The sequence below is a fragment of the Lissotriton vulgaris genome, chromosome 2_1, assembly GCF_964263255.1.
Source record: "Lissotriton vulgaris chromosome 2_1, aLisVul1.2, whole genome shotgun sequence".
NCBI lineage: Eukaryota > Metazoa > Chordata > Amphibia > Caudata > Salamandridae > Lissotriton > Lissotriton vulgaris.
In genome coordinates, this window is record NC_141687.1 from 1,285,667,428 (window position 1) to 1,285,684,594 (window position 17,167).

Genomic DNA, 17,167 nt, shown 5'->3' on the forward strand with positions numbered 1-17,167 from the left:
TAGAGGGATTTTTCCTCATAACCGAAGTCAAAGTGAATGCGGTGGTTCTGGAAAATGGGGCTGTGCAGAGTATGTCACGCTTGGCAAGATGTCCCTCACAGATGGATCAGAAGCTGAATAAACTAGCAGTGAAACGTGCGCTTTGTGGATGTTAAGCATAGATCTTTAATAAGTCTGTCCCGCGTTGGTGCTCACGTCAAGAGGAGCCCAATCTTTCTGAAGGATTATGTTGTGAGATAGTTTTACTCTTATAGGGATAAGAATAATTTTTGTTGGAGCTTGTGTGAAATGTCATCATGTATTTTAGCAATTTTCTTTTTACCCTTGTATTTTCTGTTATATAGCATAGTAGAATTAGGTAGAGTATGAAGCCTTCCATTTTCTTTAAGTTGTTACATCATTTCTTTTAACTTTTCCTATTTGTTTTCGAATTAATATTATGTACTGTTCTTGTGTTATTATGGGGGGGGGGAGAAGATGTGTTATGGCCTATGCATAGTTGTACATGCTTCTTTAATGATGATGTAATCCTTGGAGTTCTGTGAGCATCATGCAGAGAATTATGCTTTGAGAACAAGGGGACAGTTGGAAAAAAGGTTAGCCAAGCTGTGGCTTTGCTTGTAAATGGTGAATGCAATAAAGAATTAAAGCAGTTCTACTGTGTGCTGATACTCTCAACGCATGTCTTGACATGCTTGGCAATTTTTAATAGAGTGACTACCATGATCAAACAGCATACGCAAGACACATTGTTCCTTTGCTGATTTCATTACACCACATAATGGGCGACTAAAAATAGGTAAAGTACGCTGTGTGTTGTGGTCACAATGTAGCAGAAACAAAGATTTGGCATAAATAAATCAAAGATCACACCAAAGAATGCGGATTTATGTGGAGAAAGTCTAAATATCAGACTAAGAAGGAGCCAGAGTTGTAGAAACAAGGGCAGAAGCCAGGAATCATCATGCATGGACACAAAAAATATCTTCCAGTCAAATACCACAGCAGTGACAGTAGTAAAATGAAGCTCGAACTCCACGATTCCTATTCCAGTACTGACAATATGCTCCCTTTATAAGCAATATTTAATACTCCAGAAGCAAGAAATGTAGACACAAAAAAATACAATTAGCCAGGTTTGGAAAAAACAATCTTTCTTTCAAGGAGTGGAATGGAAAAGGTGACAAAATTAAAAATAATGCATACAGGGTGAAAGACAAAACATTGGGAACAAGACACTGAGCACAACATCAAGTGAAAGTCATGGTCCCCAGGATCTACTGCAGTCACACAATGCTCTCAAGCAACACTATATACACAAAGCACAACTACCTCAACAGCACACAACAGAAGCAGCATCTACTGGAGGAGCCAGTCAACCATACAAGAAGGCTGGGTCTATTTACTCGGCAAGCTACAAACTACAGACTATATACAACTGAGAAGTCTTGCTATGAAGAAGTCCCTTTTTTTAACTCGCCCGTCCTTGGGACTTACAGCACAGCAGACGGAGTGCAAGATTCCAGAGACAAATAGTGTGTCACTGGTGGCATTAGCTGTTAAAGTTCAATGAACAAGGATATACTTTCTTTGATAAGGTCATGGAAGGGGAAAAGTGAGGACAGCTTGCCACATACGATGCTGATAGCACATCTGCCAACCTATTTCTTTTGAGGACAGAATGTGTGCCAGCTACACTGTTGTCTAGAGTGGGAAACCATGCTGAGGTTTTATAGGGTATCTGTTCTTCCGCTTAAAGATTCCCTTTAGAAGAGACAGTGATTAACCCAAGAGAAAGGAGAAGATGGATAACGATTTAGCAGGGAATTTTGGATGCAACGTTATACTACACCGGAATCAAACATGCTATGAAAATATTGGCAGAGGCGTTGAATTTACAAGGTAAATGACTATTTACAGAACCAGCATGGTGCTTAAGCAACGGGAGCTAGACCAGATTCACAGCGATGAGAAAGAATATGCACATGTGGAATGAGAATGATTTTAACATCAAGAACTGTCCCACCCCCAGGTCTCATGAGGGACGCGAGAAAGGAGCGGACAAACCTAACATTATGCTAGCAGTCTCCCAATCAAATGGTTGCGAAGTGAGGTGGGTATGAGGCAGCTGCAGGATGCTGCAGCACTTCAGTTTCACATGACAAATAAAGCAAAAGTCGGTGGGAGCAAGATAGGGAGACAGGAGACATTTAAAACTCTGAAGCCAATTTTCAGCACAAAGGCAGGCTAGCTAAACACCTGTGCAAATGTATTGATAGTTTAAGAGTAGTGTATGGCCCTTATATACAATATTTTAACAGCCTCACTACTGGGAGATGCTCAGGCTTGAAAACAGCACTTCTTTATGGCACCAAGTTCAGTAGATGTTAAGATGTAATTCTGTCTCCAAGGGAACCAGCAAAGAGTCCCTGCTTAACCAATCTGAAGGTTTCCATTACTGCATTTGGGCACCACAGAACAACATGCCTCCTAAATGTAAACCACCAGGAGCAAACAGTGCCGCTCTGTGCCTTTTTCTTTACAACTCAGCTAAGCATGCTCATGTAATTTCTTAGCCCATCCCTTGCCCTAACGTGACCGCTTTATCCATACAGCCAGCATAAATTTGGGAAAGAAACAGTCCTAGGTAGGGTTTCTGGGAATAAAACTTATCAGTAATGAAATAAAGAATGACTCAATAGGGTCAAACCCCAGAAGAAGCATGTCAAGCCAGAGTGGCCTGTTTTTCTTCGGGTGTTTCCTCCAGCAGCTGCATGATCAGTTCATGGAGAGGTTTACAGACTTTAGTGTAGCCCGTAGGCGTCAAGTGCAGGAAGTCGAACAAATCATGGCATGAGATAGTTCCGTCTGAGTGCACAAAGCCTACATCCACATCAAATAGCTGCACCCTGGGGAGTTTAGGAAGAGCCACTCTGAGTTGCTGGTTCACCTTTGCATTCTTTTGCCGCAATGGGTTGGGCTTCTCACCTCGTGGCTGCAGACCCTAAAAAAGAAAAGAATGACAATCAAATACAATCTGTCACCTTAGATTTTATGCGCTTTTTCAGAAATCTCTGGGCCCTTTGGGCTTCCAGGTCACATGTGTAATCACACAAACTGATTTCTCTGGAAACATCCTAATTAACTTTGAACGGCTATGGTCATGAAATATGGCACAATAATGAACAAGTCAAACACCACCACAATGAAGAGTGCAAGATGTGAGCCTATCTAGCCAAGGTTACCTACCATTACAATAATCTTAGCTTGCGGCTGTAACCGGTTAATGAGCTTCACAATGGCTTCAATGCCACCAACCACGTCCTCCGCTGTGTTCTCAATATTGTTTGTTCCGATCCAGACAACAATAACCTGCAGGGGAAATCAGGTGTGTTATGTTTGAGGTTGACTCAAATCCTGATATTCTTGTGTGCGTGATTCATCAAATGACAGCCATCGATGAATCTGTGGGGTAAAGGTTCAAACATTTTTGCTCATCTTCATAATTCTTTACCTTGGGTTTTCAGGCTCTGCAGGGACAGTCACTCTTTAGCTTAGCACTTTGACACCTTTGGGTTTAGGGTGCTTTACAAATATGTTTTCATTACATTTTTCATCATCACTAAATAAATGAAAGGCATGACTTCAAAGTAAGCGATCTAGATAGACACCCCTATGCATGGAACCTTGACAAGAAACAATCTCTAAAAACCAGATATTGGCAACTCCTCACATCAAATTTATTTAAAAACATACTTCTGGAGATGACAGAATAAAATGCTATATGCGCTTCCACAATGCTGTTGTTCCTATGCCTTTCTGGAACTGCAGGACTCTAAAGACCACAGATTTGGGCCAGTGATTAAGTGTCAGGACGGGAATCAAAATAACTGAAATGTGTACATTAGGCACCTAATTATGAAAGGACTGAACAGGTCCTGAATGTGCCAGTTCACACCTTCACTAAATAATCTTGGCTCAGACAAAACCTAGCTGCATCATTCCAAATAAATAAATAGCTACGTTTTTTTTTTAAACCTCCACTGCAGTGCATAGGCTTTTACTTTATGTGGGCGCCCATATGGTGCGGATAGCGTACAGCATGGAACTATGGAGCATTGGTTTAGCTCCCATGCTGCTCCGTCTGGGTGACTTCCTTGCCCTTTGAGGCGACCTTTAAGGCCTTCATGAGAGTGGGTATAATCTTACACTGACCTACAAAGCCTCTACTTTAGGGCACAAGTGAGGAGCCATGCATAACTACAAAGACTTTAATAGTGCTGTTCTTGCCCCACTGTTGGTATCTTTTAAGGAGCACCATGCCCAGAGTCTATGACTGCACCAGTTTGTTGTCCCTGGATTCCTTCTTGCCCTTTCTCAATAGTGGACATCTATGCCTAGCTGGCTAGTTCGTGCACACTTAACATGTTCCTCCAGGGTATCTTTGAGATTGGCACAGGAGGTAAAATTGTGGCCCGAGTAAGCCTACAGAGTACAAGGATAGCCATTCCACCCCCAATGTGCAACGTCTTCTTGAAATAGGACACACTGCACAAGCTTCCTAGAAGTGTTATTCAGTCCATCAATGCCAACTCACTCACTCTTCCGAAAAACCCAGTACCTTAGGCTTGATGTTCTCAAGTTCCCCGTTTTGCAGCCTCCAAAGCAAGTGCTCTGTCCTATCTCCACCGATGCCGAAGCCCAGGGCATGAAGGGGAGAGAAGAGCTCCCTCCATAGCTGGAAACATAAAAGAGAAACAACAATGAAGCTGTCATTCTGCAAATTCACAAGACGAAAAACACGATGGACTACAAAATGAAACGGGTTTGTTCAAAGTTTTAAGTTGGACAGCTATACTAATGCCATCAGCTGGTGCCGACAGCATGTTTGAACTGAGGAATTATGTGAAAATCATGATTTAGACTTGCAATAGCCCTATAGCATATAGGATAACACATTATTTCAATAGTTTGCTGCAGATCTACATTTGAAAAGATCCCCTAGCTGGACATTGTCGGGTCTCTCTGCAATAATGAGTAGGTTAGGCAATTAGCAAACATGGCTGTGTAGTGTTGCTCGCTGACCTGCTACAGTGCAAGTGGGCCGTTTTACGTGCTACTTTATTTGTAACTAGCTAGCACCAACAGTGATGACACAGACAGAGCCTCCTTCAAGTCAGCTCTCATCAAATATCACCAACTAAAAGAGGCGAAAAAGGAGTCTCTTGCAGACCGCATGGAGGCTAGTGCGAACCACACCAAGGATCTCTTCAAGACCGCCTGAGAGTTCTCCTTCCCAGCAGCCATGAGAACTTGATCCCTCCCTCACAGGAACTCTGTGACGCATTAGAAAATCACTTTACCAACAAGAGATCTACTATATACAAGAACTTTGACCCCCAACCCACCGACCTTCTCAGTCACACCACTTTTACGGAAGCCGCCCGACCACCATCTCACTGCATGAGAACAGCTCAGCACATGGGGTAACACAACCATAATGAACTCCATCCACTCAGAAGCACCCTCTACCCATGCCTCCACCGCCTCTTAAACCTACGAAGTGACGAGAACCATCACCAACTCATCACCACCCTCAAAGCATCCATCGCCACAGCCATCTTTCCCGACACATGGAAAGAAGCGGAGATTAGACTTTCCCTCAAGACACCCTCCACAGACCCCAGTGATCTCCAGAACTACCACCCCATCTCGCTACTCCCGTTTCCCATCAAAGTCCTGGAGAGGGCCATCAACCGTCAACTCACCAAACTCCTGGAGCTAAACAACCTGCTAGATCCCTCCCAATCTGGTTTCAGAGCCAACCAGAGCACCAAGAGTGCCCTTATCACTGCCAAGGTCGACATCTGCACCCTCCTCGACAGAGGAGAATCGGCCACCCTATTCCTTCTCGACCTCTCTGCAGTCTTCTTCTGGCCGTTTTACACCCCACACTCATCAAAAGACTGCACCAGATCGGAATCAAAGGAAGCACACACAGATGAACAACATTCATCACGGAATGCACGTAGAGAATCCGCACCACCCTTCACCTTGCAATCCAAGAGCACCATCTGAGGCGTCCCCCAAGGTTCATCTCTCAGCTCCACCCCCTTCAACATCTACACGACTCCTCTAGCCAACATCATCAGAAAGTACGATATCATCATCATATCTTACGCCGACACCCAGCTCATCCTCTCGCTATCAGCAGAACCCATTACAACGAAGACCAACTTATATAACTGCATGAAGAACGTCACAGCCTGGATGAAGGACAACTGCCTGAAGCCTAACATGGACAAGGCCAAAGTGCAGATCTTTGGCAACCATACCTCCCTCTGGAATGACACCTGGTGACACGTGGAACTCGGACAACTCCCCCCCACCCCCCCCCCCCCCCCCAAAAGACCCCGCCTGCATCCTATGTATCGTCCTGGACAGCAAGCTCACCATGAAACAGATCAATACTGTCTCCTCTACCTGCTTCCACACACACTGCATGCTCCGAACAATCTTCAAATGGCTAACCACAAGCACCAGCAAAAAGTCACTAAGCAGTAATTACTAGCCGTCTGGACTGTGGCAACGCACTGTAAAGAGGCACCACCATCAAACTCATGAGAAGGGTCCAGGAGGACACCGAGCTCAGCGGCCAGACTGATCCTCAAGCTGCCCAAAAGGACACACATCACCATGCACCTGAGAAACCTCCACTAGCTCCCCATCCAGAAAAGATGCTAATTCAAGTTAATGACACACGCCTACAAAGCCCTCCATGACCAAGGACCAGCATACTTGAGTCACCACCTGAAATTCAAATGATCCAGAAAAAGTCGCTACCCCGCCTTGGCAGTCACTGTCCTTCCACTGTAGCCACAGCGAAGATCGCTCCTTCTCTCACCTTGCCATCAAATCCTGGAATGTCCCACCCCCTCCACATCTGACCATCACCTTCGCTGGCAGACTTCAGCATGAAACTCAAGACCAGGCTCTTCGACAAAGCACAGCAACCCAGCCCTGGATACCTTCCATGGTGATACGCCCTGCTATACAAGGACGGATTGATTAAATGATTGACTGACAGTGCAGATCTAGCCCTAAGGAGCAAAAGATGACGTTACTATACACAAACCCACCAACATGAGCCAGGTAAAGCAGTTTTAATCGATTATATCCTTGTTTTGATTCCCAATCAAGCAGAGCATTTCAACTGAGGGCAGAACCCCAAAACTTCACTTTATTTAAATACAGTAATGACCACTGTGGTAACTGGGGTGACCTTTAAATAGTCCTTGGACAGGTATTTTACCAATACCTCTTCATTCAATGGACATCAATGGGCTTTTAGGGTTAAGGGATGCCAAACATATTCTGTCTCCAAGCACCAAACCTTACCTCATACTGCTGAAGCACTTGCACCATGGAATCACCCACAAATAAAACTTCAGGCTCTTTATCTTTGCAATCCAGGACAAACCGGAGGTGCTGTAATGTAAAAGAAAAAAAATATCTCGATACACTGACACAAACTTGTGTAACTGCCATCTTGCATCCTGGTGCCTTGCACCACAGGAGTTATTTAAAGGTGGTTCCGAAAGCAGGTCACAACCATGAAAACAAATAATCAGTGCTGGCATTCTTCTAGCCATTGCTTTCTGCCATCCGTAATGAAAATCTGGAGTTACAAGATTAAGACAACTGTGGCATAGTTTGGCCCAATCTGTAGCTCTACCCCCACTATACCAAATAGGAAATTGAATACATACTTCTTAGTAGGGTGTGAGAAGTTGGCCTGATATATGATGTTTCCAATTCTGGAACCACCTTGTATCAGTCCAAACAATCCCTTATGGTGTCTGGTTGTAAGTCAACCTTATTAGACAAGCTATCCTAGTGGTAGCATGGACTAAGCAGCCTTAAAGGCTAAACTCAAGAGGTCGTGTTACGCGAGCTGTTTTACCAATCACAATCCTGTAATATCAAATGAAAGGACACCACACAAGTATATATTATAAAAATATATGTGTTTATTACTAAAATAATCCCCAGTACTCTTTATGAGCAAAGGGGCACAAGTGTTAAAACAAAAGCACAGTATAACATATGAAAGTTGCACAATTATGGATGAGGGCGGGTGGCCACTCAAACCATATATTAAGAAAGTGGTATAAGAGATACCAATCGAACAGTGGTTAGGCCTAGGGCCTAGGGAATCGCTGGGAGCAGTCGGGACTAGCTATGCTGAAGTCAGGAAAAGCCCGCGGGATTCGGGTGCAGCGCTTAAAGCACACGCATGCACCAATGCAAAGTCAATGGTGCGTAAAAGTTATAAAGTTACTGTTTAAAGAGACTTCCGCTTAACCTAGAAGGACGAAATTTAAGACACATACACTAGAGGTGTGTACCAGTGTGGGAACACCGGCGTTGTTGAGTTACCTCACCCACAGGAAGCGGGTGCATAGGGTCGAAGTTGAGTCGGGTTTCGTCACGCAGGTTGTTGGTGCTTGAAGCTGAAGATGCTGCAGGCGATGTGAAGGAGAAGTGTCCGGTGTGATCCAAGGGTGGATCAGAGTTGTAGAGTACCTGAAAGCAGAGGGGACAGAGTCTGGGTCACTCAGCAGTGACCAGGGTGGAACCAGGCAATGTCGGGTGCAATCAGGTGGTTGTCGAGGAGCTTCTCTCTGCTGCCACGTGGGCTCTAGGGCATCTGCGACGTCCAGGAGCGGGTCACGAGCTGTCGCACGAAGGCTCTCACCGTCGGCACTGTCGGCTTCAAGATCGGAGCAAACAACACTTGGCAAGAGCAATCCACGCAGGACTGGAAGATTGCTTCTCACTCGGACCAGGAGGGTCAGAGCGGGTGCTCCTTTTCAGAGGAGCGGGTGCAAGTCTGGAGCAACCAGAATCACAAGTCGTATTTCAAGTTTCGTCGGCAAAGGGCCACAAGCCAGCTGGCAAGTGACCGGGCCAACGCGTTGAGCCAAAGGAAGCAGAAGGGCCCCACGCAGCACTCGTCGAGTGTAGAGGGGTGAGCTTCGGTGCAAAAGGGGCTCAGGGCTGGGGCTTCTCAAACCCCGGTGTACAGCTTCGAGGGTCACTCGTGGGCTGCACGGTCAGCGTCTCGTGGTCTTTTCAAGATGGCGTGCCCCACTCTTCCGGTCGCCTCCACGGGTCTCAGCTCTGCAGGGACTGTGGATCGGGCTGTTAGAAGGCAGGCAAGCTTGATCTCGTCGATCTCTGTCGCTCGAGTTCCGGCTGGAACTGCAACAAAGCAGACGTCGAGGTGCTGGATGGTGCCTGTTTGGACAGGGTGGTCACTCCTTGACCACAAGGGAGATTCTTCAGTCTTCTACATTGAGTAGGATGTCGAAGGGTCCAGAGTTTCGTTTCAAATGTTTCATCAGGATAATCTGAGTGCGTTGGCACTGCTCCCATTCTTATACCAATCTAGGGGCCTGGATTACCTGCTAGGTCCCCTCCTATGGGTGGGACCCAGGAAGGGGGTGGATACACCCCTTTCCCTTTGATCCAGGCCGCGCTGGGACTAGGGCTGGTGTGCCCCAGAACCGGTTTGGCCGGATTATGCAAGGGGAAGCCTTGTGCTCCCCAGGCAGTGTCTGGTTTCTTTCAAACCTCCCTGCTACAATCCACTATCTCCTGTCTGGGGTGGTGTGACACCTCCCTGTGACAGGAAATCCTTTGTCCAGGCCTCCTTGGCTGCGTTTCGGTCAGCTGCAGGAGGTCAGACTTGTGTCTGTGGCAGAAGCATCCATTTTGTGGATCTGAGGCTCTTTTTAAAATCAACCGCGTTTTAGCAAAGTAACATGTCGTCTCCCTCTAGAGGGGTAAAATGCTACCCCCGTCGCCAGGACTGGCGAGGGGGTAGTATTCCAAATCGTATAACACCTTACACGACATGTTTTGATAAAGCCAGACCAAAGTTAACATATAACCTCAAGGATTATAATGCACTTAATAGTATATGGTATGGCAATATCCCGGAACAGCTTAGGGAATTGGTCCCGACAGCTGCAGACAGGCTCAGCTCATGCTAGAGCACCATCTCACATAAAACCCGCACTCTGCCTCCAGGATTGTTAAGGCCTGCCATAGGAGTGGCTTATAGGTTTATATGTGTCCAGATAGGTTTAGATATAGGCCTACTATATCTAAGCAAGGGGTGATTACACCACCTTGCCCCAGCTGAGTGATCAGCCAGTTGTGTCAATTTTGGATAGCCAGCCAGGGGTGGCAAAAGATATGCTGCAGCCCCTGGTAGGCCTTGGATGCACCTATGCCCTGGGCACCTATAGTGCTCTGTACAGGGGCTGATAAGGTGACCCAAGCCAATTTAGTTATGCACCTAGGGTACATGGAATCCATTTTACAGAGAGAGCAGATAGCCTGGGACCGAGATTAGCAGGGAACCAGGCCAACTAAGTCGAAAACTAGCTAAACACAAGGAAAAAAATTTGGGGTAACCATAGTCAGGTAGCCACCTTCCTACATAGGGTGATCAACTTCTTCCAAGTCATTAATGAAACTGTTTCCAGTACTTCCATTTCTGTGATCACAAAATGCATCCTGGGTGGATTCCTATTCAATTAAATTACTTCGACTAACACTTAAAAATAATTATTTGCAGCTGAAAAGGTCAGGACCAGAGACAGTGTCCGGAATGACCTAGAATAAGAAGGTAATCGTTTGCTTAGAGTACATGAAGAAAGTGCCCCCACCAGAAGGGCTTAACTAGCCACCCTCCTTCTACACTATAGCGCACTCTCTCACCTTGCAAGGCCAAACCCTCTTTCACAAACAGCTCTCCTTCCTCACTTATTCCAATCCAAATTCCTCCCTTTTACTTTTTATCATCTTCCCTATAGTTGTGTTGTGTGTATCTGTATAGCATGCATAGTATCCTGACACTGAAGCAGGAGCTCTATGGGCCAAGCTAGTGTTGGAGCAGGTTGAAGAGCCAGTTCTACAGTTACTCGTGGAAATCAAAAACTGCGGAGGAGGCTTTGATATACAGGGGAAAATCATTCCAGGCTTTAGGATCGAGGTAGGAGAAGTCAGGACTGCCAGATCTGGTTCTGCGTATTTGAATGGGGAGGGGGTGCGAGTACGTTTCCAGAGGAGCAGAAGAGTCTAGTTGGTTTATAGAAGTGTATGCAGTTGGTGAGGTATGTGGGGCCACTATTGAGCAAGGCTTTACATGTGTGCGTGAGGACTTTGAAAAGTGCTCGTTTGTGGTTTGGGAGCCATTGGAGCTCTTTGAGGTGCGCAGTGATGTGCGTGAAGGATGGGAAGTTAAGGGTGAACCTAGCTCCGAGTTGTGTATGGTCTGGAGCCTTAAGGTTAGTTGAATGTTGATTTCACGACAGAGTGCATTACCATTGTCCAGCTTGCTAGTGATGAGGGCTTGGGCGACGCTTGATTTATGCAATTCATATCTCTATAATATGTCAATAATATGTACGAATCAAACTTTTTATATGATACATCAAAATGAGATATAATTTTAAAAGTCCATGTGTTCCCTTATGAGCAGACAGGGGGCTTGCTTTGGCAATCCCAAGGTGCTCTTATAGGGAGTAGTGTGGTCGAGCAACCTTAGGCTTATCAAAGAGAAGTGCAATTCCACTACAAATACACACAATAGTCAGTAAACGATCCACACAACTCAAAAACGAGATCCACACCAATGTATAACAAGCATTTGCAATGCAATTGCTCTCGCATCACTGAACGTTTGAACTATTGGCGATGCACATAATAGTGCTTTTTAGTTTTTGTTAAGAAATATTCCAGTAGTAGCACAAGTAATAAAAGAAAATCCACGATAAAAAGGCAAGGGTGTAGTACTATGGGCTATTACTAGGTGTTCCTGTGGGGTTGCAAAAGACTCCTATTAGCCATATAAGGTGCTGCACCCTTAATGCAATAATAAAGAGAAAGATTGCAGCTGAGCATATGTTTCCATTTGTTTTTATTGAAAGTGAGATTTCTGTTACCTTGCGTTTAAAAAAATGCAATATTAACATAAACAACAATGGTGCATTTTTAAAACGCATGCTTACAAAACAATCTCACTTCCAATAAAAACAAATGGAAACATCTGCTCAACTGCAACATGTCTCTTTATAACTGCATTGAGGATGCAGTGCCTTATGTGGCTAATAGTGGTTCCTTTACAAATCCGCAGTTAAATCTAGTAAAAGCCTGTGGTACTGCAATTTTTTCTTGCTGTGTAGGTTTTATTTTATTACTTATGCTACTGCTGGGATATTTCTTGACAAAAAAAACTGCAAGAAACATCATTTGCAACGCAAATAGCTGAAACTTTCAGTAATGTGAGACCTATTGCAGTGCAAATGCTTGTTTTGTAGTACTGCAGCTCTGTTGGTTCAAAGCACTGAAAGCTCGGAATTACTATTGTAATTGTAACTGCATTTATATCGTGCTTACTACTACTGATGAGGCGTCAAAGTGCTTTTTAGCGAGTAGGACGCTGCTCTGGGACTTAAAATGGATTAGTGGTGAGTTAGTATAGGGAATTATGAAATGTATTTGAGCGGTGGACATGTGAGTCTGTTATTGGAGTTCAAAAGGATAGTGCAGAGATAGAAGAGGGATTGGTTTGCATTCATATAGTGCATGCTACCCCTGATGAAGCATTAAAAAGCTATGAGGAGTAGCACGCTAATTTCGGAACCAGCACAGGAATTTTCTTTGATAATCTAATTTATTAGCATTTGAGAAAAACAAAAACCTACAGAGACAGCATGGGAGTGCACAATGTATCTAAGTCCATCACCAGTAGACAACAGTAGACTCTGCCTGAATGCAAGGCCCTTGAACAAGCCTTCTCGTAGAAAAAAAACAAAGTAGCAAGACAGGAGAAAGACATGCACAGCATTCAAAACACCAAATTTAGCCACTTGCCCCAAACCTTTTCAAATTTTTCAGGACGTCCCCGGGCCTCAAAGAGGGGTTCCTCTTGGGCCGTGCACCAATCCACCCCTCGTCGCCACTTACGTACGGTAGGGGGTTTGGCCTGTGTCCAGGCTGTTTCAATATCGTGCTTGGCTACCGCAACCGCAGTGCCCAAGAAGCATTTGTCGGCTCTAGAGCCGTCCAGGCCATCAAATACTCCCAGGAGAAAACGTAATGGATCGTGGGGGACAAGCCATGCCAAAGTCTGCATGAGCTCCGATTCCACCCCCATCCAGAATGGATTGAGAACAGGGCACAGTCAGACCATGTGATAAAAATCAGCCAGGGCGTGTACACATATTGGACAGTCTGGGGAGGAGCGTAGTCTTGCCCTGTACAGGCGCTCTGGGTAAGGTATGGCGTGTGAAGGTAATGAAGATGAATGAGACGTAATTTAGTGGAGGTCGTCAGAGTTTTGGGAGCCATGAGTGTCTCGCCAGTCAGCTTCCTCTAGGGGACCTAGTCATCACTCCCAGCGGGTACACACGGAGTCTAGGGTCGCGGGCCATTGTTCACAAGGGAGCAGTTGATCTGTGACACCCCCCATCCAAACAGGATTAGTGGTGAATTAGTATAGGGAAATATGAAATTAATTTGGAAAAGTGAGTTTGTTAGTTGGATTGAAAATGATAGTGGAGGGATAGACGAGGGAAGGGTCTAGAAAGTGTTTTTTTGGAGATCATAGCAGCAGGAGCAGGTTTAGGAAGAGTAGAGAGGAGGGGGGAAGAGTCAGAGGGAAGAGATGCTCACGTTGCTGTGTCATAGATGGTCCTGCTAATGGAATTCAGTTTTCGGTTTGCATGACTTCCAGTTTCGCCCAGAGGAATCTGTCCCAGCTTCAGATCTCTCTCGTAGCACTAACTTCCATTAACGTGAATCACCTGTTCTCAAGGGGACAAGATGGTGACAAGAGCAGGCTGTCTGATTGACATGGCAGTTCTGGCAGGTTCTTGGAGGCAGCCCAGCTGGCTACTACACCCTTCTAGTCAAAGCTGGTTCATACAGCCCTTCCTGTTAAGGCCCTTCCATGGAATGTGTGGTAATCTACATGAAGCAGCTGGTGTTGCAGTGGAAAAGGAACTGTCTCTCATACCATTTAGGGGAAACATATTTATGCTGTGCATTGTACACCTGGTGACAAAAAGCCCCCTCCAAGGTAATTTATGATCTTTCTTTTATTACTATATTTTTTTATATGCCATCTGGCCCATAGAAGGCGAACCACCACGAAGAGGAGCAAAGTTTCCCTGAGGCAGGAAGCCTGGTTATGCAATGTGAAAAGTGGGCAAATGTTGCTTCTCCAAGAGAAAAGAGTGGCCATCTTGTGCACTTTAGAAGGAAGCCACCACATTGATGTGCAGTAGCCTCTCCTATATAATAGTGCAGCTTGGCATGGGCAACAGATAAAATTAAAAAGCATTTCCTCAATCGTTCACACAGTGAACCATAACGTGCTGATGGAAGGCCCCAGAGGAAGTGCCAGTCTGTGCTTCTGAAAAAGTGGCCGCATGGCAGCCAACAGAAAAGTGTTAACCAGGAGAAGAGGCAGAGACAACTGCAATGCCCATCACTTTGCAGCAGCCAGACTTGAAAACCAATGTGCAGTTAGACAGACAGATGAGCTTGCAGCGGGGCATATTCTGCGGTACAAAACCTATGGGACTTGCTAAAGAGCATCAGTGGTGACTACCAGGCAAAAGGGTGCCAGGACCTTGAAGATGCACATTTGTCAAGACAAACGGTCAGAACACTAGTATGGAAAGCATCACAGATTTTAACACTAAAAATGTGTGTTTAAAAAGGTACTGTACTCTCCCATGTTGCATGCAATGCACACTCCCTTCCTTCACTTCACCCACACCCTTATCAAAGCATGGGATCTGTGTCTCATCATTGCTATGTACAGCACTTAGTGACAGAGACTATAAGCAACAGATATTAATTGTCCTACTTTAAGGATGCATTCCAGAGCTCGCTAGGTCTCCATCATCTCCCAAGAGAAGTCTAAATTAAGCGTTGGAATTATTAAAAATTCTTCAGACTTTTAGGCAAAAGTAATAGGGGATACGGATTAAGAAGGGAGCTGATGTTTGGGAGGACTAAGTGACCATATGTATATGTAAATAGCACCAGGTAACAGTTTAAATAAATAATTAAGAAAAGGCTTTTGTGATATAGGTCAGGACATTTCCCTAGAGAGGCGTGTATCAGGGGATGTCCACACTCACAAACACAAGATAATGAAACAACAAGGACGCCAATACTGAGTTCTACTCCAAACCATACCATAATCATCAAGCTAACAACCAATAAATGATTAACCCTGTGTTGGATTTAATCCATCAATATTTATTTCTTTTTTTGAAATTTCAAAAGAACACACATAGTAGAAAATGAATTTATAAATATGTGAAAACACCTAAACGTTATTTTAGGGAACAGACGTACACAACAAAAATAAACGGACAATTATTATGACCCATTCGCACAAAATTCTCACATTCCTGACTCAAATCGTCTTCATGTCAAACTCACACACATTCAGACTTGCACAACCAGACACGACATACAACAAAAAAAACCCTTGTGGCATTTTCTAAAACCTCTTGACTTATATGAAGACATTGCCCCTTTATTATTTGTTTTTGTATGTCGTGTCTGGTTGTGCAAGTCTGAATGTGTGTACGGAGGTAGTGCTCGCAAGCCGTTGGCCGACGAACGCACACAACGGGTTTAAGCACCACAGAGGTTTTTAGGTTGGCAGGAGTGGACTCCTTGTGACACGCACAAAATTGTGCTGTTACGGCTCGCAGCTCTTTACCCTAATCTATGCGCCTGAATAAGGGGCCTCTGGCACCTGTGTTCATGCAGCAATCTATGATATCTCAAGCAGCCAAACGGTTTCCCTGAAAACCAAAAAAACAGGAAAACACAAAAAAAAGGGGAGGGGAAAAAAAAAAAAATCAAAAGAGCTTGCTTTCTGTAAAAAACGTTAACAGCCCAGCTCGCCGTATTGTGCTCCATGTCCTGCTTTTACTTTACCTGTGGACACGCCCTGTTCTTTAGCCGAGCTGCGTGTAAAGAAAGGGACGTGGAAGCCATCAAAGTGAAAGTGCGGCATTGGGTGCTTTTACAAAAATGAAAAAAAAGTATTTGTTGGTGAACTTCACAAACAAATGATTTTTTAGGTCTCGTAGAGAGACCTAATGCCGTCCATCCACAAAGCTGACTTTTACAATCCGGATTTGGCCTCAGGCATTCACCCCAGCAGCATTTCTCCTCCCCTTACCATTTGCTCCTGCCTCCGAGAACTTCAAAGGGATCTGCTTCACACTTCACGGCCGCCGTGACTCACATTTCTCCTTCCTTCGTGCCCAGCCCCCCTCCCAGCGCTGCCTTGTTCTAATTTGGGAGTCAAATGCGTTGGAGTTGTCTACAACAGCCCTTCCTGGTTAAGCTATGTTGCGTCCACGTTACTTTTATCGCCTTACTGCTGGAGAAATCAATTCCTGTCAAAATTAATGGGATATTATATAACCAGACTGGGTCCTTTCAGAAATCGACCTTTCAAGTGGTGCTTTCTATTTTGCTTCCATCATCTGAGCACGTTTCTCACGTCGGTATGCTTCATCTTTCTTGTTTTAAAACTTGTTCATATCTAGAAAGCACTTCATGAGGGTGCATTTGTTTTACCTCTCTCCCTTCAACGCTTCTCTGCCCAACACCGTGTTGCTGCATCATTCCCTGGGGTCTACGGAAACCCCACCCACTGCCCTCTATCTCACCCCGGTGGTTCTCCGATACCCTCACAGTCCCGATCTCCATACTCCGTTTCATCCATTTTTTTCTACCGGCCCTCCTGTTGTTTAAACCCCTCCCCTAAACTGTTTCGCAATTAACATTTGGTTTTTAAAAAAAACATTTTGTGCTACTTTAGATGTACAGCCAAGTGCACAGCCATGTTTTGCACATATATATTTTTAAATATATTAAAATAAATATTCAGTCTTTCTTTGTAGTGCTGTTTAAGCGGGCGGACATACGCGGAGATGCAGCTAAATTAGCTCTGCCTCCTGGCTCGAGTTAGTCACTTTTAGCATCCCACAGTTTGATTTGTCTGACTATCTGAAAACAGATTTCTTCCAGCAGAAACTCTCAACAGCAGACT

General features: G+C 44.9%; 1 protein-coding gene across 1 annotated transcript in view; it reads right to left on the reverse strand.

Annotated features, from left to right (window-relative positions):
- Positions 1–1,137: 1,137 nt before the first annotated feature.
- Positions 1,138–17,167, reverse strand: part of PAFAH1B2 (platelet activating factor acetylhydrolase 1b catalytic subunit 2) — a 64,028-nt gene continuing 47,998 nt past the window's right edge. Inside the window, exons 3-6 of the mRNA XM_086957050.1 lie at positions 7,399–7,488; positions 4,622–4,738; positions 3,250–3,372; positions 1,138–3,004 (exon numbers count right to left, since the gene is read on the reverse strand). Coding sequence (XP_086813176.1) covers positions 2,726–3,004; positions 3,250–3,372; positions 4,622–4,738; positions 7,399–7,488 — 609 coding nt within the window. The 3' untranslated portion in view covers positions 1,138–2,725. The remainder of the gene's footprint in view (positions 3,005–3,249; positions 3,373–4,621; positions 4,739–7,398; positions 7,489–17,167) is intronic.